The sequence below is a fragment of the Strix uralensis genome, chromosome 5 (genome assembly GCF_047716275.1).
Source record: "Strix uralensis isolate ZFMK-TIS-50842 chromosome 5, bStrUra1, whole genome shotgun sequence".
NCBI classification, from domain to species: Eukaryota; Metazoa; Chordata; class Aves; order Strigiformes; family Strigidae; genus Strix; species Strix uralensis.
The window spans coordinates 1,323,059-1,341,677 of NC_133976.1; the positions used below are offsets into that span (position 1 = coordinate 1,323,059).

The 18,619-nt window shown below is 53.0% G+C and overlaps 2 protein-coding genes across 7 annotated transcripts in view; both read left to right on the top strand.

Moving 5' to 3' along the window:
- The window catches only part of AHCYL2 (adenosylhomocysteinase like 2), a 111,221-nt gene extending 95,522 nt beyond the window's left edge, over positions 1-15,699 (top strand). For both annotated transcript variants that reach the window (XM_074869614.1, XM_074869615.1), the window contains exons 7-17: positions 406-512; positions 2,786-2,902; positions 6,407-6,470; positions 7,572-7,660; positions 9,151-9,221; positions 9,360-9,454; positions 10,222-10,320; positions 10,770-10,838; positions 10,924-11,002; positions 11,721-11,841; positions 13,018-15,699. In XM_074869614.1, coding sequence (XP_074725715.1) covers positions 406-512; positions 2,786-2,902; positions 6,407-6,470; positions 7,572-7,660; positions 9,151-9,221; positions 9,360-9,454; positions 10,222-10,320; positions 10,770-10,838; positions 10,924-11,002; positions 11,721-11,841; positions 13,018-13,024 — 918 coding nt within the window. In that variant the 3' untranslated portion in view covers positions 13,025-15,699. The remainder of the gene's footprint in view (positions 1-405; positions 513-2,785; positions 2,903-6,406; positions 6,471-7,571; positions 7,661-9,150; positions 9,222-9,359; positions 9,455-10,221; positions 10,321-10,769; positions 10,839-10,923; positions 11,003-11,720; positions 11,842-13,017) is intronic.
- Positions 15,700-16,859: 1,160 nt separating this feature from the next.
- Positions 16,860-18,619, top strand: part of STRIP2 (striatin interacting protein 2) — a 46,516-nt gene continuing 44,756 nt past the window's right edge. For all 5 annotated transcript variants that reach the window (XR_012629091.1, XR_012629090.1, XR_012629092.1 and 2 more), the window contains exon 1: positions 16,860-17,003. Coding sequence is in view for 1 of the 5 variants with exons in the window: in XM_074869622.1 (XP_074725723.1) it covers positions 16,860-17,003 (144 nt within the window). In the remaining 4 variants the exon portion in view is untranslated. The remainder of the gene's footprint in view (positions 17,004-18,619) is intronic.

An 18,619-nucleotide genomic window follows, 5' to 3' on the forward strand; every position in this document is an offset into this window, starting at 1 on the left:
ATCACCCTCCTCCTCCTTCATCCTCCTCCATTATCAGTCATACCAGAAAAGCTGACGTCTCGGTACGGTTCAAAGGCTTTTCCATCTGTGCTTCTGGGAGATGAGGAGAGAGGAGCTTCTACAGCAATTTTCCATGTTTCCTCTGGTCTCATTATGAACATCAAGGTCCGCCATGTTCGTCTGACCCGTTGCCTTTGCAGCACAGTATCGGTGAAGCAGCGCTCCCACTCTGACTACCAAGCAGCGTAGTGTCACCCAAGCTGTCACGATGTGGTGTTGGAGGTGCCAAAACATGGACTTGATTAGGAGCGCTTTGAGCTTGTGACTTATCCCTTGTACCTTTTTGGGGTCAGCAGGCCTTACTGCATCTTCAGAGCGGTGACTTTGTGGTTGTTTTTATTACAGATCTTGGATGACGGAGGAGATCTCACTCACTGGATTTACAAGAAATATCCCAATATGTTTAAGAAGATCAAGGGGATAGTAGAAGAAAGCGTGACCGGTGTCCACAGGTAACGGGACTGTAACAGGCTGGTCTGTGAGCACGGAAACGTTTGGCCCAAAAAAGCATCTTCTGCCTCAGGGGACCGGTAGCAAAAGATCCCCAAGCTGTAAGATGCCGCAGATTTGGCTGAATGTTGAACCTCCTAATATGTGGTCCGAGGTTTTTCTTCGGCTTGGGCTTGACTTTTCCATAAGAGCTGTTTTAAATCTCTCATATAGTGAAAGCAATAGACTTGGAACTACTGCTCCGAATTTCAGACGAGGAGCAGAAGCACCTACTGACCATTGCACGGGTGGAAAAAGTACACAAGGTGTTGTTTTTCCACCTGGGAAATAGGGGCAATGGTTGTATGACCTCGTTTTGCAGATAAAAAAAGGAAGGGCTGGGCTTTGGAGATAGACAGAAGTGTAGTCCTAAATGAAATCTGTGGGAAGAAGTGAGATTTGGGAAGAGAAAATGAGTCTCTAGTTGGGGTGGGAGTCCAGAAAGGAAGAACCACGGAGACGCAGGCGTATGACTGAGTGACATCCGTCAGTCAGAATTGTGACGGACGAAGGGGCTCCCAGGGTTAGGAGAGGTGTCAGCGTTGCTCTGCCAGTGACGTTAATCATAGCACAGGTGACAGAAAATAGGGGACGGAGGAGAAGAGCAGCAGACTCTGCTCTTTTCTTTATTTCTGCAGGGACAAAGGCTCGGCTGCAGCTCTGGGAGCTGGCTGAGAGTTTGGCCAGAGGTGCGGGCAGCCCTTGAAACAGGGAAATGAAATATTTGAAATGAGGAAGCGACCGATTCAGGTTTGCAGCCAGTGGGGTCAAGAAAAGGACCTGGTAATATTTTTAGCATCCGGAATCGTTCCCGATATGGACAAATGAGATGTGTAAAACCAAAGCAATGTTAAAAACTGTTCCCCACGTTGCCGTGGCAGGAGTGAGGTTGTGTCTGGAGGTTGGTAGTATCGATGTGTGCGTGCGGGGAACGCATGTCCCTTACCTCCAGGGGACAGACAACGTGGGGACTGAGGCTCCCCAGATGACAAAGAGAGACTGGGGAGAAACCTGGAGGAGGTCTGTAGAGATTGACTGGGGGAGCGTGTTCTCCTTCCCAAGGTCTGGAGCAGAGAGATGGTTTTCAGATTCTCTTCGTAGCCATAGTGTAGCGTTTTTTTGGGCCCCTGACTCCAAAAAGGCCGTTGAATGACTCGAGTGTGTCCAGGGAAGGGCAACAGAGCTGGTGCAGGGTCTGGAGCACAGGTGTGATGGGGAGCGGCTGAGGGAACTGGGGGGGTTTAGTGTGGAGAAGAGGAGGCTGAGGGGAGACCTCATGGCCCTCTGCAACTGCCTGAAAGGAGGGTGCAGAGAGGGGGGGGATGAGTCTCTTGAACCAAGGAGCAAGAGACAGGCCAAGAGGGAATGGCCTCAAGCTGCGCCAGGGCAGGGTCAGACTGGCTCTTCGGAAGGATTTCTTTGCAGAAGGGGTTGTTGGGCGTTGGAATGGGCTGCCCAGGGCAGGGGGGGAGTCCCCATCCCTGGAGGAGTTGAAGAGTCGGGCTGACCCAGCGCTGAGGGATCTGGTGGAGTTGGGAACGGTCAGTGTGAGGTTCATGGTTGGACTGGAGGATCTTCAAGGGCTTTTCCCACTGAGATGATTCTGGGATTCTTTTTAGATTAATTTTTAGTGGTTTTGCTGCTGCCAGGAGTTCAGTCAGCTCTCGGAAGTAGGAGATCAGGTTGGTGTGTTCCTCACCTGGGTTGGTTCTTGCTCTGTGTCTCGGTGATTCCACTCCAACTGCTGCTCAAACGGATATTTTGCTGCAGGTGCTGATCACAGCAGCTCCACGTTACTGTGAATGTTGCCCTTCTGTGGCCATTCCTCTTTGTCCTGAGCCGTAAGAGCTTGACGAGGAATTACAGGAGCTCTCATCTTATGGTATCTGAAGCAGGATTTGGGGGGTTTGTCATCTTGAGGACAGCAGAGGATGGTTGTATTATCAACAGTTATGAGGCACGTGGAGTCTAGAGCACCTTCTGATCTGCTGTTTGATGTTTTTATGAAATGCCTCTTGCCAGTCTGGTAGTTCTTCAGTGGGGGAGGAAAACAGACACAAATATCTGTGGAAGGAAGAATGCTATTTCTCCTCCTGAAGCGAGGAGCTCCTTTTAAGAGGTTTTCTTTGACCCTGCAGACGTCTACTGCTCACCCCAGCAAAACAAGGACCTCGAGATCACGCAACAGTAGGGAAATATTTTTCCATTGATCTGTTTCTTCCCGTTTTCGTAACAGGCTGTACCAGCTGTCCAAAGCGGGGAAGCTCTGCGTCCCAGCCATGAATGTCAACGACTCGGTCACAAAGCAGAAGTTTGACAACCTGTACTGCTGCAGAGAGTCCATCCTGGACGGGTACGTATGTGGCCGCCCAAACGGGGCTGCGTCCCTTGCTCGGGTCACGTCGCTCCCCACAGGTCGGTCCTACCTGCCCCTTTAGATCATTTTAGATCAATTGATGTGTCAGAGGAAAACAAAGACCGTTTGTTATCTCTGGTCCATCTGATTTTTATCAAAGATGGGAACTTGCAAGGCATTTTGAGACAGCAGCGATGTCTCTGTGGGTCAGAAGGCCCTAAGACAATTGTACAGTTGCATGTAAAACTCTACAAACGTACGCACAGATGAAAACAAACGTTGAATCTTGTTTGTAGGAGAGTGATCTTGCAGCAAAGACATTGGCATCTCTAGAAGTCTGGATTCAATAGTTTTAACTCCACTACGTGTATGAACGGGGCACAGCACTTAAGTTCTGCTTCTTAAATTCTGCTCCTTTTTTTGTGGAAAGCATGTCTTGTCTTCTCCCGGAGCGTCTGCAAGACACAGCAAATATTTTGTTAGCCACAGTGATATAAAACACTTGCCAGTGCCCTTCGAGGGAGCTCGCCGGGTGTTTGTGCTCTCAGGGTGGTGCTGCCCTTCCCTGTGTGTAGGTGACTCACCTGCATTTTTCCGTCTCGGGGAGCGTTGTTCAAACCCTGCAGCTTCTCGTGCTCCTGTGCGAGGACTTCAGAAATCCTCACGTATGGCTACAACGCTCCTTCCTGTCCCTCTTACCTTTGTGGCATCAGGATAAAACCCATCTGTGTCTGTTGGCGTGGGGGGGAGTCAACCAGCTGCTTCATCACATTTTTTGCCTTTCTAGCTTCCTTTTTTTATCCTCTCCTTTGAATATACGATAAAACAAAAGAAAGAAAATAGAAGAAATTGTGGTAGACCAAGACTTCATCCCGTAACACTGTCCAAAGTGTAGACTTGAGTCTGAGGATTAAACCCTGTCCTTCAGCTGAGCAGAAATAGGTGCAGAAGGTGGGAATGACGGGGCTGATGGCTGCTTTATCCCCCTCTCCCCACCCGGGTCCTGCAGGATTTACAGCCACATGCCATCCAAGCAAGCAGAAGAGTGTTTGCATCCCTCTGTTGCTCCCTGCCCCCCCCAATCCCAGCAGGCAGACCGCGGGACTGGGACCAGCTCTGCAGCATCCTGAGGGTGCTGTGCTTTTAGGACCGGACGGGAATCAGTCGCTGACGGGTACGTGGGCACCAGGAACGTGATGGATCTTCTGAGACTGTTGGTCTTGAGATGCTGTGCAAAATACTTGAAGTTGTGATCTAGAGAGGGTGTAAATCTCAGTGATCTTTAGTTTTTTTCCTCTCCCCCTTTTTTTTTTATTTTGGTGGAACTGTGTGTCTGTGTCCCCACCACCCCCACTGCCAAATTTTGTCAAAGCCAAGTGAGATTAGGACGAGTTTTATTCTTACAGTTCAGATGGGTGGACTGTGGCCTGTTGCATCTGATAGTGGTCCCAGCAGACAAGTAAACACAGAAACAACAACAAATTTGACTTTCTGGACTGGTGTTGATGCTGATGAGATGACAACCAGAGAAAAGATTGCCTGCCCTGTGCCAGGTAGCTGTGGTGTGGAGGAGGAACCCTCCGTGGAGAAGACTGCCTGCTTCCAGAGAAAAGACTTTTTGTCACGTTGATAACTCTGTATGGCTTAAAGTTTAAACAAGTCTCGAGATCTGCCGTTCGCGGTTCCTTGCCCACATAGAAATGTCTCCTCTTGAACCAAAGTCCCGCTGGCAGTGGTGTTCAGCTGCACTGTCGCTGCCCTCAGTGGGGTAGCACCAGAGGCTCTCAGAGACCCAACGCAGGCTTCCCCATTGATGGTGGACTCTGCTCTAACATTTTCCTCCCAGATCTTTGCGGGATGTGTAGTAGAGTGTTTCATTCGCCACCTTGGCTTTGAAGCCATCTTCTGGTAGTGGCCATCTTGACCAGGAGAAGTGAAGATGACTCATGTTTGTAAAACCTGTGTGTCCAAATACAGGGGCAGGAAGATGATCTTTAAAACGTGTGCAAGTGCCGTGGGAGTTATGAACCACCGAATACACTTCTCTGGATGATCCACTGCCTGTGCAGGTTCTGCCCCACATTTCCAGCACGTGTTGTTCTAAAAGACTAAAGTTTGGGCTCCACGTCAGGTCCAGCAGCGATGGTATTGGGCTCTTCCCTGCCAAGAGGTTTTATTACATGAGCCAGAACCTGATGCTGCACACAGCCAGTGGTTTCTTGCTCTTCCTGCCCAGCAAAACTGGAAAAGTTCAGTCAAAATCATCAGCTGGTCTCTAAAATATGTACAAAGTTGTGATGTGGAGCAGCCTACTCCGAGATGCAATGTGTTGTGAACTGGGCTTTGCTGGAAGCAATAATGGGAGAAATGAGGGTGGTGAGGCCCTGGCACAGGTTGCCCAGAGAAGCTGTGGCTGCCCCCTCCCTGGAAGGGTTCAAGGCCAGGTTGGACGGGGCTTTGGGCAACCTGAGCTAGTGGAAGGTGTCCCTGCCCAGAGCAGGGGGGTTGGACTAGACAGTCTTTGAGGTCCCTTCCAACCCAAACCATCCTGTGATTCCATGAAAACATCTTGATGAAGTAATTCTTCCTAATTAAGCAGCCCTTCCTGCTTTATTACGGCCACAGCTCTGCTCTGTGGCCGCAGGGTTCAAGGCACATGAGGCAACCTCTGTCGTGGGGGTCAGCTGCCCGGTGAAAAGTTGCCCCCAAACTTTGAGTTGAGGACCCAGCTTTTAGCTTCATGTTCCATGTGTGGTGGATGCTCTCGGTGGCTCAGAAACGTTAAAATCTTTTAAAACTTCTTCATTTTATTGTCTTCAGTTGTGATGGATGATGGACCTCAAGGTGGGATTTGGGTTAAGTCTGGCCCAGGCATCTACAACCGGACCAAGGGAAATCTGAGCAGAGGTGCAATTAAATCTGCTGTGGTTTTTATCTAAATTCTCTCGGAAGTGTAAGGGAATTTCACCTTCCCTGCACTGCTAACCTATTTACTCGTGTGCTAAAAATAGCCTGGAATGTAGGACACTCTTAGGGAGAAACCAGAAGGAAACTGAGTGGAAGGGAGAGCTTTATTTGTGGAAAGCACTGGGATTCTGGCAAGAAATTACCACTTTCCTGCTTCTTCTGTAGTTACTTCTGTGGGGTATTTTGACTTTAAAAAAAAAAAAATTAAGAAAAAAATATTTTTGGAAAATATTTTAAATATTTCTGGAGTACCAAAACAAAGGGATCCAACAACAACAACAAAAAAGAACCAAAAAAGGGATCCAAACCCTAAATCCTTCCTCTTTGTTACGTTTCACCGTAACACCCCCCCTTCCCAAAGGAAAAAGTCAGGTTTTAGGTGCCCTTTGGGTCCCCTCTGCACCCAGAATTGCTGTGTGTCCTCAGGGATACAGGATACAACCGTGGTGGTTGGGAAGAGCCAACCGAGAAGGACCGTCAGTGGAACAGATCTTACGGCTGGTCTTTAATTGGATTTTTTTCTTTTTCCCTTAGCCTTAAAAGGACAACAGACATGATGTTTGGAGGAAAGCAAGTAGTGGTTTGTGGCTACGGGGAGGTAAGGGGCTCATGTTTTACACGTGGGTTCTGCACGTCAAGTCGGCACACCCTTCGCATGGCTTTATCCGACGGGGCTTTTCTGTCCTCGGGGCTCTTCTCTGCATCTGCAGGTGTCTTCAAACCTGACGGGTTTGCCAAAACTGAAGGTTTTCTTAATTTCCTGTATATTTGTTTAGTACTAAACAGATACCAAACCCGAATCTTAAAAGACATGAGTATGAAGCATATTGAATAACTTTAATATCTGAATATTGACATATCCAGGTATTAATACATCATATATTAATATTTTATATTATCTATTCTATTTAATATAATATTAAAATATTCAGGGGCTGGGTTCTGCAGATTCTGGGTTGTGCAGCTGCAGCATCGCGTGCTGAAGCGTGGTCAAAAAAGAGAAGTTAATCTTGACTTATCCCTGTGCTTTTACCCCCAAACGGACACTGGGATATTCACCCTGCGGCACTTCTTGTCGGGACCAGTTAACACCAGTTATGGTGGGCTGTGCTGGGGGTGCTGTACTGGGACTCTCTTTTTTTTTTCTAAAGAGCTGAAACGGGACAATCTTCTCATGTGTAATCGCATTTTTTGGGAACCCTTGGTCACTTAACCGTTCCCCTGAATTCCCCGGCGAGCTGCACTGTATGTTCTGGGTAAAGGCTAAAGCTCGTTAACCCTCAGAGATTAAACTATTAAGCTTCCTAAGTAGAGTAAAGGTTACAAGAGACTCTTAAACTTTCCCTGAGGTAAGTGTAATCTCTTGTTATCATGGTGCTTTCTAGATACCAGGATGTTTGCAGGCAAAAAGAACTCCCTGGGACCAAAATCAACGTCACTTTGATATTTTTTTAGTGCCTCTCTTAGCCAAGCTGGGCCTGACTCAGGTCCTGGACTACTCCAAATCCAGGAATTTCACGCACCCAGAAACTGAGTATACGCAGCCAGAGTTGCTCAGAGGCTTTGCAAAGGGCAGCTGGGGCTGCAGAAGAGACACCCGGAGTCGTAGGTCCCCCGTACGCTTCCCACAGCCCTGTGGGTGCTCGGCGCCTCCCGAGCTCTCGGCGTCTCACTCCTCTGTGCTCTTCTCCCTCCCCAGGTTGGAAAGGGCTGCTGTGCTGCTTTGAAAGCCATGGGCTCCATAGTGTACGTGACAGAGATCGATCCGATCTGTGCCCTCCAGGCCTGGTAAGCAGTCGCATCGAGCCCGGCTTACTTCTTTAGGCTGTTTGTTTTTTTTTTTTTTCCCCCCAGGAAAACCATGGCCAGAAACCACTCAGCAGCGGTCCCTCCCGAGAGGGATGCTGGTGAGGGGTTCATGGCTCCTCTGTGCCCTCGGAGGGACCCACAGCTCTCTCCTACGGCCAGAAAAGGGTCAGTTTATCTGTATCCCACATGCCAGCTTGCATAATTGTAACCCCAGTGGCCAGGAGTTTAACAATACGGCTTGGAAGAGTTTACTGATACGGCTTGAAAGGATGTTAGGAGTGAGCTGCGACCTTCGGAGTGCAAACTCGGGCTTTACTGTGCCATGCACACACCTCACCCCAGGGGTATTTTGGTTTCTGTGAGCACCTGCCCCTCACAAACCTCTCCTGGCTGACGCCGGTGCCCTGACGTAGGGCTGTCTCCATGCACGGCCACGTTGCATTTACACCCGACCTCGTTTCCTCCAAATAAAGGTTGTTTTGGGGCAGAGATGCAGTGGGAGATGGGACGTGACTCTGAAAGCAGAGTCCCAAAACCACCCCAAGCCTTATTAAACCTGCAGCCTCTTCCTGACAGCAAACTTTCAGAGGGCTGTTGCGGTGAAGAAACTAATGAGCCCTGCTTAATTAGCAGAGCTGAGCAACTTTTGGTTTGCTTTGCAACCTTCACAAGGGGCACATCCAGCACCCGCATCCTTAATTGTGAATCTGGTCGTTCGCAGCAACCCCCTCCCTGACTCTGCACGAGGCAACACCCTGCGGCCCCTCTCCTAAGGGGGACAAAAAATATAGTAAATGGGACATACAGCAGAAAAAAAAATACCTTTTTTTTTTTATAGTAACTACGATTTTGCAGCTTGTGAGAGTCGCAGAAGTAAGTTCTCGAGAGGACTGTCAACAAATCCTAAAAAAAAAATCCTGCCCTTGTTATCTGATGCGCTGAACACACCTTGCTCGGTGAGGTCAGGAAAGATTCACTGAGTGCTCAGCACTTCTAAAGGTCGTGTAGGTGCCTAAATGTGGACTGCAAAGTCAACGGTAGACAACTGTGGGGTGTGGGTGATTTGGGTTGGTTTTAAGATGATCTAAATCCATATCAGAAGGGATTCTGCAGCGGGGGGGCGTATCTAGATCTTCTGGATGCACTTTGCAGGAGTAGCAGCTTTAAAAAAACCCGCTTCAATTGAAAATGGAGATTTGCAGATGTGGAGGCCTTGACAGAAAATGTGAAACCCCCCAAATCTCTTTTCACTTCTCCCCGCAACACTCCCAAATCCTCCAGGTTGACTCCAGAAACCCTCCTAATGACTTGGGGTACGTGGCCCTTCACATGCTGCGTTGCTGTGTCCCAGCCTGGCATCAGAAAGTCAAAATGAGTATCTGAGAATCACTTGATTTGGTTTTTTTTTCTATTTTTGGTATGGTTTTGCTGCTTCTCAGACTACTTTCCCCCCCCCTCCTCCCTCTTAGCATGGACGGATTCCGGCTGGTGAAACTCAATGAAGTCATCAGACAAGTTGACATCGTCATCACCTGCACAGGTACGCGGTCCCTGAGGCAGGAGGAGGGGTTGTCAGGGATGTGCCCCCCGTCACCGGGACCGTCTTTTCCCAACGGAAAAGGCAAAAAGGTGGGGAAAGTGAGTGTGGGTGTTTATTACGGGTATTGCTGTCTGGTAGGCAACAAGAACGTGGTGACCAGGGAACACCTGGATCGGATGAAGAACAGCTGCATCGTCTGCAACATGGGGCACTCCAACACCGAGATCGACGTGGTGAGCGCAGGGACGCGCGCGTGGGGCGGGGGGACCCTTCGGCAGCCGGGTCTGACCCGTGGGAAGCACCTGGGAGGAGAAAAAATAATCCCTTGCTCCCCGCGTCGCAGCGGGCACCGGCGGACGTGTCGGCGTCATTCCTGCGATACCAAGGGATGCCAGCAAGCCAGACAAACTGCTCCAGCTTCCAGCGGAGCGTCTGGTGTCCACCAGCCTCGCTCCTTCCCCCAGAGAGTGGGTGAATCGCCCTCTCCAGCCCAGTTTCCCTCCTCTTTTGTGTTGTTACACCAGTAAGACCCAGCCAAGGGTTCAGCTTGGGGCAAGGCAAAACGCTCAACGCTGCTGCGCTTGCCCAAACGGCACCGAAATCTGCTCATCTGTGCTTCGAGATGAGTAGAAAACCAGGAGGGTCTTGTCTGAAGGTCAGTGGAGAATCCCTCGGCCAAACTTAAGGGTTTAAAACAATTTTTTGCGCTGGAACAAAGTGACCGCAGCCATGCACGGTTTAGCTGGGGACCATGAAGCCTCTTCAGCCAGAAGAGCTTGAACAATAGTTGTTGCTGGAGCTTTGATGTATTGTAATCATAAAAATAGTTCCAGGTTATGATTCATAAAGGTTTCATCAGTCTGAGACTGCGACTGGACCCAAAGGAAACTATAAACCCAGGACAATGTCAGCGAGTTGCTTCCTCTTTTCATTCCTATTATGCAGCTTCTGGTTTTTGATCTTTGGCCAGTGCTTTAACTATTTTAACACCGTGTTTCAGGCGAGCCTGCGTACACCCGAGCTGACCTGGGAGAGGGTGAGGTCCCAGGTGGACCATGTCATCTGGCCAGATGGGAAGAGAATAGTCCTTCTGGCAGAGGTGAGTTGCAGGCCGAGGAGCAGGAATTGCGACCTGCTTCTTCTGGGGACAAAAATGGTTGGACTAGATGATCTTCAAGGTCTTTTCTAACCGAGATGATTCTGTGATTCTGTGAAAACAAGGGCTGGATGAGCCAAAGGGCGTCCAGAAATCACCTCCTGGGCCTCAGCAGCTCAACGGTCCCTCGGTTGAGTTAACCCTGAGTTACTGGAATGCAGAAAAGCTCCTGTGTTTTTCTTTATCCCACGCCAAGGTATCTCCCGCAGGGTATTTGATCAGATTTTCACCTCTAAATTTATTGAGTTATAAAGGCAACCAATATCTTGGGATTCAAGCGTGGTGTTTGATCCCAGCAGGGACACATTTCCCTGATGGTTCTTGTACCTTCTGTAGGGTTGTCAACTGGTTTTGGTGCCGTGTTGAGATAACAACTGGTTTTTGCTTCCCAGGGCCGCCTGTTGAACCTGAGCTGCTCCACCGTCCCCACCTTTGTCCTGTCCATCACTGCCACCACGCAGGCGAGTAGGGCTTGGGCTGAGCCTAAAGCCGCGTCGCGCTCCACAGCGGGCAGCGCTTACTTACCTAAGTGTCTTCTCCATCCAGGCTTTGGCTTTGATAGAGCTGTACAACGCTCCCGAAGGCCGCTACAAGCAAGACGTGTACTTGCTGCCTAAAAAAATGGGTAAAGACGTAACTCATTGGCTTCTCTTTTTCGGTTTTGAGATTGAACAGATGGGAGGTTTTGCTGGACGGCAGCGCAGCCTCCTGCGCTCTTTTGTTTGCTTCCCTGCCAAGCTCAGGCTCTTCCAGTGAGTTTTTCCCGCTGGGTCTGGGCTTTTCGCTGAATTGGACGCGTTGTTTCTCCGCCCCACCCGGGGAAAACGGTGCTGACACACGTGGCCGACGGCAGGAGCCCGGCCGCGCTGATGCGGGGGGGTTTCACGTGGGGGCTTCTGCCAGCAGAGCTGCTTTCGTTGGCTACAAAAACATGTATTCCCTGACCCAAGAGCCTTGCCAGCAGAACCCCCTCCCAAGGACACAAGCTAGACTGACCCCGCTTTTGGTGTGAAACTGGGATTTTTTGGTGTTAATTGTCTTTTCGGAGACCAGGTGCAGCTTGTCCCAAGCGTTAGGTGTCACCTGCCAGAAATGTCCAGCGGCTCCGGCACCGGCAGAGCATCCGAGCTTGCCCGAGGGCAACAGGAGGGGATTTCAGAGAACACTTTTCCCCTCTCACTCCAAACAGATCAGAGCCTTGTTTTACCCCGTTCAGGGTGAAAACCAGCCCTGCGGTTGAGCGTAAAGGTGTGAGGAGCATTGCCTTTCCCAGCTTTAGCACAGCAGGAGGGGACTCGTCACCTTCCCCTTGCTCGTACTAACGAGGCTTGAAATAATTTCAGACGAGTACGTGGCAAGCCTGCACCTCCCAACGTTCGATGCCCACCTGACAGAGCTCACGGATGAACAAGCGAAATACCTGGGACTGAACAAGAACGGCCCTTTCAAACCAAACTACTACAGGTGCTGCCCCTCAAGCTCTTTTCTTCTGCCACGAGCGTGGGGTACGCGGGCGGGGCAGGCGGAGGGGACGGGGTTTAATCCCACCGGTCCCCTGAGGAGATATCAGGGGGTTTCCGGATAATTCCCATCGTCATGGAGAAAGCGGCCGGGCCGGGAAGGAGCCGGCGCGGTCGGAGCCGTGACGCAGAGCGCTTGGCAGGACACGAGCCCTTTGTATCTGGCAGCAGCTGTCGCCCAGACGTGGCATGTGGCAGCGTGATGCCATCCGGCCAACTCAGCTTTATTTTTAAAGTTGGATGAAGGATGAGATGGCGCAGGGCAGCGTTTGCCCCTGGCACCGGGGGCTGCTCAGGCAGGCTCAGCTCGATCGTTCTCCTCCCCCGCTTTGGGCTGGGCTGATCCCCCCCAAATAAATACGAGCCCCTGGATCGCTTCCCTTTCCAGACTTCTGTTTGTAGCCAACACCGCGGTGCATTTTTTTACCCTGAAAATGAAATGGCTTTGCACAGAGATCAGCTCGTCGAGGGGGTTGAAGCCCAGATCCTTTTCTTGCAGGAAGAGGCATTTTCTTGGCATGCAGGTCTTTGGCGAGAGCAACGCTTCACCAAAACGCTCCACTTTGGGGGTTTTCTGGGTTTGGTCACTGAGAGGAGATCTCGGGGTGCACGGAGCCTCTTTTTCTGGATGCAATTAGACTTCATCCCCGTGCAGCTCACCAGCTTGCTCCGTTAAAGCGAGCACCTCTCTCCCCTTACGTGTGGCTTCGTTTGCGATACGAATTACCTGCTTTTAGTTCCCAGTCTCACGGGAGCCTTCCAGTTTGAGCCAGGTTTTGGTGTTTAAGGCATTTGCTCGTGCGCTTTTGGTGCATCCATCCTGGTTTCTGAGCCCGCGTTGCTGCGAACCAGTGGGACTCAGTCCCTGAATCCATCGGGCACCACTGAATTTTTCCCTTCCCGTACCGGCAGCGAGCGGCAGCGCTCGAGCAGCGAGGGGCAGGCAGCTAAATATAACGTGGTATTTGTGGGGGAAGAGACGAGGACCGAGTCCATTTCTAAACCATTTCTTTTCTTGGTGTCTACCTCTCCCAGAAGACACCGTGTTGATGCTGGGGGAGCTTCACGCCTCTTCCCCAGCGGCTCACCAAAACCTCATTTTCTCTTCTTTTTCCCCCAGATATTAAGTTCCTGCCGCTGTATCCCAGAGAACTGCGAGGAACAAGAACCCAAGTCTTTTCTCAACTACTGTACAGGATGAAACAGCGCAAGCTTCCTAAGTTAGAGCTGGGCTTGCTCACATAGTAGACAGTGTGTTTAGGTTATTTATTTATTAAATTAGAATACTGTACATGCGGCCTCTGCCACTGGTGTTCGTACTGCCGCGGGACTGGGAGACGGTGGATTTCTTTCCGTTTGTTTCATTTTTCTCTTTGGGTTGTTCATTTTTTCGGGGCTGGGAGGATGGGGGAGGCGAGGAAGAAGCTGGTGGAATCGAATTCGCTGCAATGCACTTGGAATAGTGATCACCGTTCGTCCGACGCGCGACGGGAGCTGCGGGATCCGACGTCGAGGTCGCACCTTCGTTGCTTTTGGTTTCCTTCGCGATCCCGGTGCTTCTTCCAGCAGAGCAGGATCCCGGCAGCTGCGAGAGCTGGCTGGGGGGCGGCCGCCTTTGCATTCCTGACGCCATTTGACAACGCAGCTCAAAACCTCGTTTGCTCCGAGCAGCCGGGTGCCGCCTCGGCAGCGAAGCGTGAATCTCCCCGGCGATGGCTGGAGAAACCTCTTGTCATCCTGCGGAGCTGCCCGAGGGACCGTTCCGCCAGCGAGTCGGTGAACTTCGCCTTAGCGCTGCTGAAAGCCGTAACGAAGGGTCCGGTCGTTAGCGTCAGCCGGGGGGCAGCCCCCAGCGCGCGGCGGGAGCCGGGAGGGCAGAGCGCTGCCGGCTCGGCGGCGGACGTGGCGGTGGTGGGGCAGGACCCACCGCCGCTCCCTTCGTCGCAGCTCCGCGGTGTTTTCCTGCTGCTCACGTTACGAGTGCCAACCTCCTGCGGTTCAACCAAAGTTCCCGGCGGGGCTACGGGGCGGCCGAAGAGCCTTGCGACCTCGCCCACAAATGCTGCTCACGTGTCGGGGAGCTCTCCCAAACCCAAGCGGAGCTCATCGGCCGTCCCGGCTGGGAGGACCCGCGTCCCCGTGAGGTCTTCCTCCAGCTGAATTTCAGTCCTTATCGGAAATCTTTGGAGTTTTATTTTCTAGTAATATTTGTACGATAAAATCCAGAAATCCCCTTGGAGTGTATGAGACGTACGCTGAAGTAATCCCCACCCAGAAGAGTTCAGCATCACTGAAACCCTTCAGTCACCTCAAATCTTGACGCATCAGAGCCAACAGAGAACAAATTTGCCATAATTACTGTTTTTTAGCCCAGGATGTCCTGGCGGAACGCTGCGGATGGCACAGCACGTTTACCAAGGTGACTTTTGAAGTCTCCGTGTCTCATCGGAGTCACTTTTATGGTTCACACAGAGAACACGGCCCTTCTAAAATAAAATTGCCCGACCCCCTGAGCTCAGAAACCTTTATCCTGAGGGACCCAAGTCCCTCATCAGCTACAGGTTCTTGTTCTGTCCTCGCGGACCTCATTGCCATCATGAAAAAACACTTTCATGGCAGCTTGTTCACGCACAAGAAAGGAAAAACTGTGGAATTCCAGTCTCGGTGGCCAAGCCCTTCTCATGGCTCTTGATGCCGAGGTCTGAAGTCAGCTGGACCACAAGCTGCTCGTCTTTGGAGCAAACATCCTCGTACGCCTGCGTCTTCCAAATTTCCCTCTGAAATTTCTCAAAGCCCAAGAAGGAAGACCTTGAGGAGGCGTTAGGGCTTTGAGGAGATTTTGAGGAGACATTAGAGCTTTGAGAAGACTTTGAGGAGACTGATCACTAACCACAAACTCAAAACAATCTCTACTCCCTCATGAGTTTTACCCAGATCCTGAGATTTTTGGAAAGAGTCCCCCGAGCTATTTGAAATGTCGCGTTCGGGTCTTTCCCCGCGCTGGAGTACCTTGGTCTGCATCAAACCAGCGAACCCCCCAGAGTTTCTCTTCTTCTCTGCAGAGGCACAGCCTGAAATCCTGCTCTCGGTCAAGGTGAAACGCGGTCGCGGGGTCACGTTGAGCAAAGCAGCTTCTGGAAAATACGTGTCCCAACCCGCAGCCGCCTCTGCCCCCGGGAAATCCCCCTCCGTCCGCGTGACCCTTCGGTACAGCTCACGCAGTCGCTCTCCTCCCCCGCGTCCGTCGCTTGTGCAGCATAGGGTGGTGCTGTCCTCATCCGTGAATTCCCTCGTGCCGATTTTTAAGCCCGTTTTATCTTCCAGGTAGGTAGGAGAAAAAGAAAAAAAATAATAAAATCCCAACTGGCTTTTCCCACCTTGATTTTTAAAGCTCTTCTCCATGTCGTTCTGCTTCTTCTGTAAGCTTTTTTGCTTGCTTGGCTTTTTCCTAATCAATCTGGAATCATATTCTGTGATCATCTCTAAATTAAACGTGTAATGGGTTGTTTGTTTTTTGGTTTGGTTTTTTTTTTTTTTTTTTTTTTAATGTAACACATTTTTAAAGAATTAGGAAAAAGGAGATTTAGGTAACACCAGCAAAATTGTATAAGGAAATTAATTCTGTTCTGAACTTTAGAAATAATAAGACAAAACCTGTCATCAGCCTGCAGTGAGGAAACAAAAACTTTGCAAACGTAACATTTTCAAAAGGATGTTTTAAATATTAATGTCTGAGTGATTGTATTAGAGCAGCAATAAAGACTCTGTAATCTCAAAACACAAATAAAACATTGGAAAACTCCGTTTCTCCAGAGCGTCTTCCGGGTCTGGCGGGAGCAGATGGGGAATTTTGGGGGCTGGACGGGGGGTACAACGAGGGGGTGAGGGATGGTGGTGCCCTGGGGTGGGGATGGGGGGGTTTGTCCCCAGATCTGCCGTCGTGCCGCTGCCGTACAAAACCCAACCAGGAAAGCGGCTCCGGCGGCCTCGTGTCCTTGGGGCTGTTTGGGCTCCAGGCGGCTGTTTTGGCTCCGGCCGCCGCCGTGTCCTTGGGGAGCCGAAAAAATCCCATTATTTCTCCTGCCCCTGCCCCGTCGCTTCCCGAGGGAAACACCGAGGGGAAAGACTTTGGTTTTCCAGCAGCTGGGAAATGTGACGGGACACAAGTGGCACCAAGACGGGGCGTCCAGCACCTCCGTGGCTGCAGAGTCACCCCCAAAAGCGACCGTGTCCCCCCCTATTGGGTGGGGAGGGAGGAGAAGTCCCCATCTCCCCCCCCCCATTTAACCCAACATGGTGGTAATGGGGGGTTGGACGACACGGCTGGGCGGGTGATGCTGGGGGTGCTGCGGGGATGGGGACCCCTTGGCCCCAGCCTGCAGTGGGGCAGCTGCACCCTCCCCCCAGGTGCCAACCAGACCCAGCACCCCGTTACCCCCATGGCCACCCCCCCCCAGCACCCCCATTAGCCCCCCAGGCACCTCCTGCTGCGCCCAGCACCCCCCTGCTCCCCCATCACCCCCAGGGACACCCCGTGTCCTCCACAGCACCCCCGGGGACACCCCCATAACCCCCCCTCCTCGAACTCCTGGCTCCCAGGGACACCCCATCACCCTTGGGGCACCCCATGACCCCCAAAACCTGTCACCTCCAGGCACACCCCGTGTGTGTGTGTGTCCCCTCCTTGCACCCCCCAAGGCCCCCACCACCCCCTGGGTTACCCCAACCCCTTCCCTGTCCCTGCACCCCATTACCCAGGGGCCACCCCCCCCATCACGCCCCTCCCTCCTCCGAGGCCCTTCTTGGCCCCGCCCCCCGCCCAATGGCGAGGCGGGGGGTGTGTCCTCCAGCCCCGCCCCGGGGAGCAGAGGACCAATGGGTGAGTCGGATGGGCGGGGCGAGGGGTGGGGCGTGGGGCCCGGCCCCCACGTGCTCGGCGGCGCTGCAGAGGGGGCGCAGAGGATGGAGGCGGCGGGGGGAGTCCCGGCCCCGGCCCCGGCCCCGGCCCCGGGCAGGGCTCGGCCGGCCCCGCCCCAGCCCCCGCCCCAGCCCCCTCCCCAGCCCAAGAGCCGGGAGCTCTTCAGGAGCCAGCGCAAAGAGTCCGAGGTAAGAGCGGGGGGGGCGGCAGTGCCAGCGCCCCCCCCGTCCCCCGCCTCGGGGCTCCTTCTGGCCGCTGCTCGGCCTCGGGGACACCCCAAATGGGGGGGGGGGGTGCCTGCACCGGGAGGCGGGGGGCGGTTGGGGCTCCTGCGGGGCCGCGTTTGGAAGGAGCCTGATCCGGGGTTGGGGGAGGTCGGGTCCTGGGGGTGTCCCCCCACCCCCTGAGGGTTTTTGGGGTCCTGCGGGGGTGGGGGGGTGCCCAGACTGGAGTGGGGGGTCCCCAAGGAGGCTGCCCCCGGCACTGGGACCTCCCCGCCCCGCTCCCACAGCTGGCAGCAGGGTTTTGGGGTGCCAGCTGGGCTCTGGGCTCCCCCACACCCTCCAGTCACCCCCTTCTCCCCCGCCTCCCAACAGGGTCTGGGGTCTGCAGCCCCCTCCACCCCCTCTGCCCAAATAACGTCACCACAAACCCCCCCTTGAGCTGCGTCACCGCTGCTGCTCTGACCCAGCTGCGCCCGTCTGGCTTCATGGTGCCGGGCTGGGCAAGTGGGACCAGGCTCAGGCCACCAGGCTGCGGCCTGGGACTGATGTCCCCGGCCACCATAAAGCCACTGCGGGACCCCCAGGAGCAGAGGACGGGAAGGTCTCGCTTCCCCACCGGGGAGCTGCGGGTTGAAGGGCTCCTCCAGGGACCACTGACCCAAAAAGGGTCCCTCCTCCCCGGGGGACAGTGCCCGAGTCACAGCCCCCCCCCCCCGAGCCCTGCCCGTGGATTTGGGGTTTGCTTTTCTCCTCTGGCTCGGCCTCGCCAAGCGGATTAGCGCGGCACGCGCTCCGCCAAATTCCGTGGCGGCTTTAACTCCCCGAACCACCCTGCTGGCTCGGCTGCAAAAATTGGATGAGAAACCAGCATTTCGGAGCAAGTCAGGCTCAGCCCGGAACCGCGCATCCTCCAGGGTCATCAATATTAATGGTGACGATGCACATCGGTTCCAACCCCAGGTGCTGAGGAGGGATGCCGGGACTCCGAATCAGAAATTATGGTAATTTAGTTGATTATCCATTCATGTGTTCCCTTCCCGGGGCACAGTGGCGCGATGCCAGCGTTGGGTCGTCTGGCTGCGGCCGCCCACCCCCTGCCCCACCGTAATCCTCCGGTGAAGTTTCATGCTCCAGTTCCTCATCCGCAGGGGAGGAGGAGGGTGATCCACAACCCTCCCGGCTTCAAAAGGGCAGAGCCCGGCCCTGAAAACTGTCGGATTTGGGATGCTAAGGATAGAGCACGCGGGGTTTGCATCCTTCCGGGCACTTTTGCTTCAAATCAGCCTCAGACTTTGTTTTTAAGCATAAATGGGGCTCTGAAATGCAGCAAATATTCACCGGCACTTTGAGTCCTGCCTCTGCTTTCCCGAGGACTTGAGAAATGCTATTTTTACACTCGCCTTCCAAATTTGCGCTGTATTTTAAGTAGCCTCGTGCGGACGTCTCTCGCTCGAGCCCTGGGGACCCGTGTCAAGATCATCCGTGCACGAGTCGTTGGAGGAGCTTTAATGCAAAGGCTGAGAGCGCTGGCAGCCGTCCTCCCTCCCGAAATATCCGTGGGGATGTGCCAGCCCCCACCC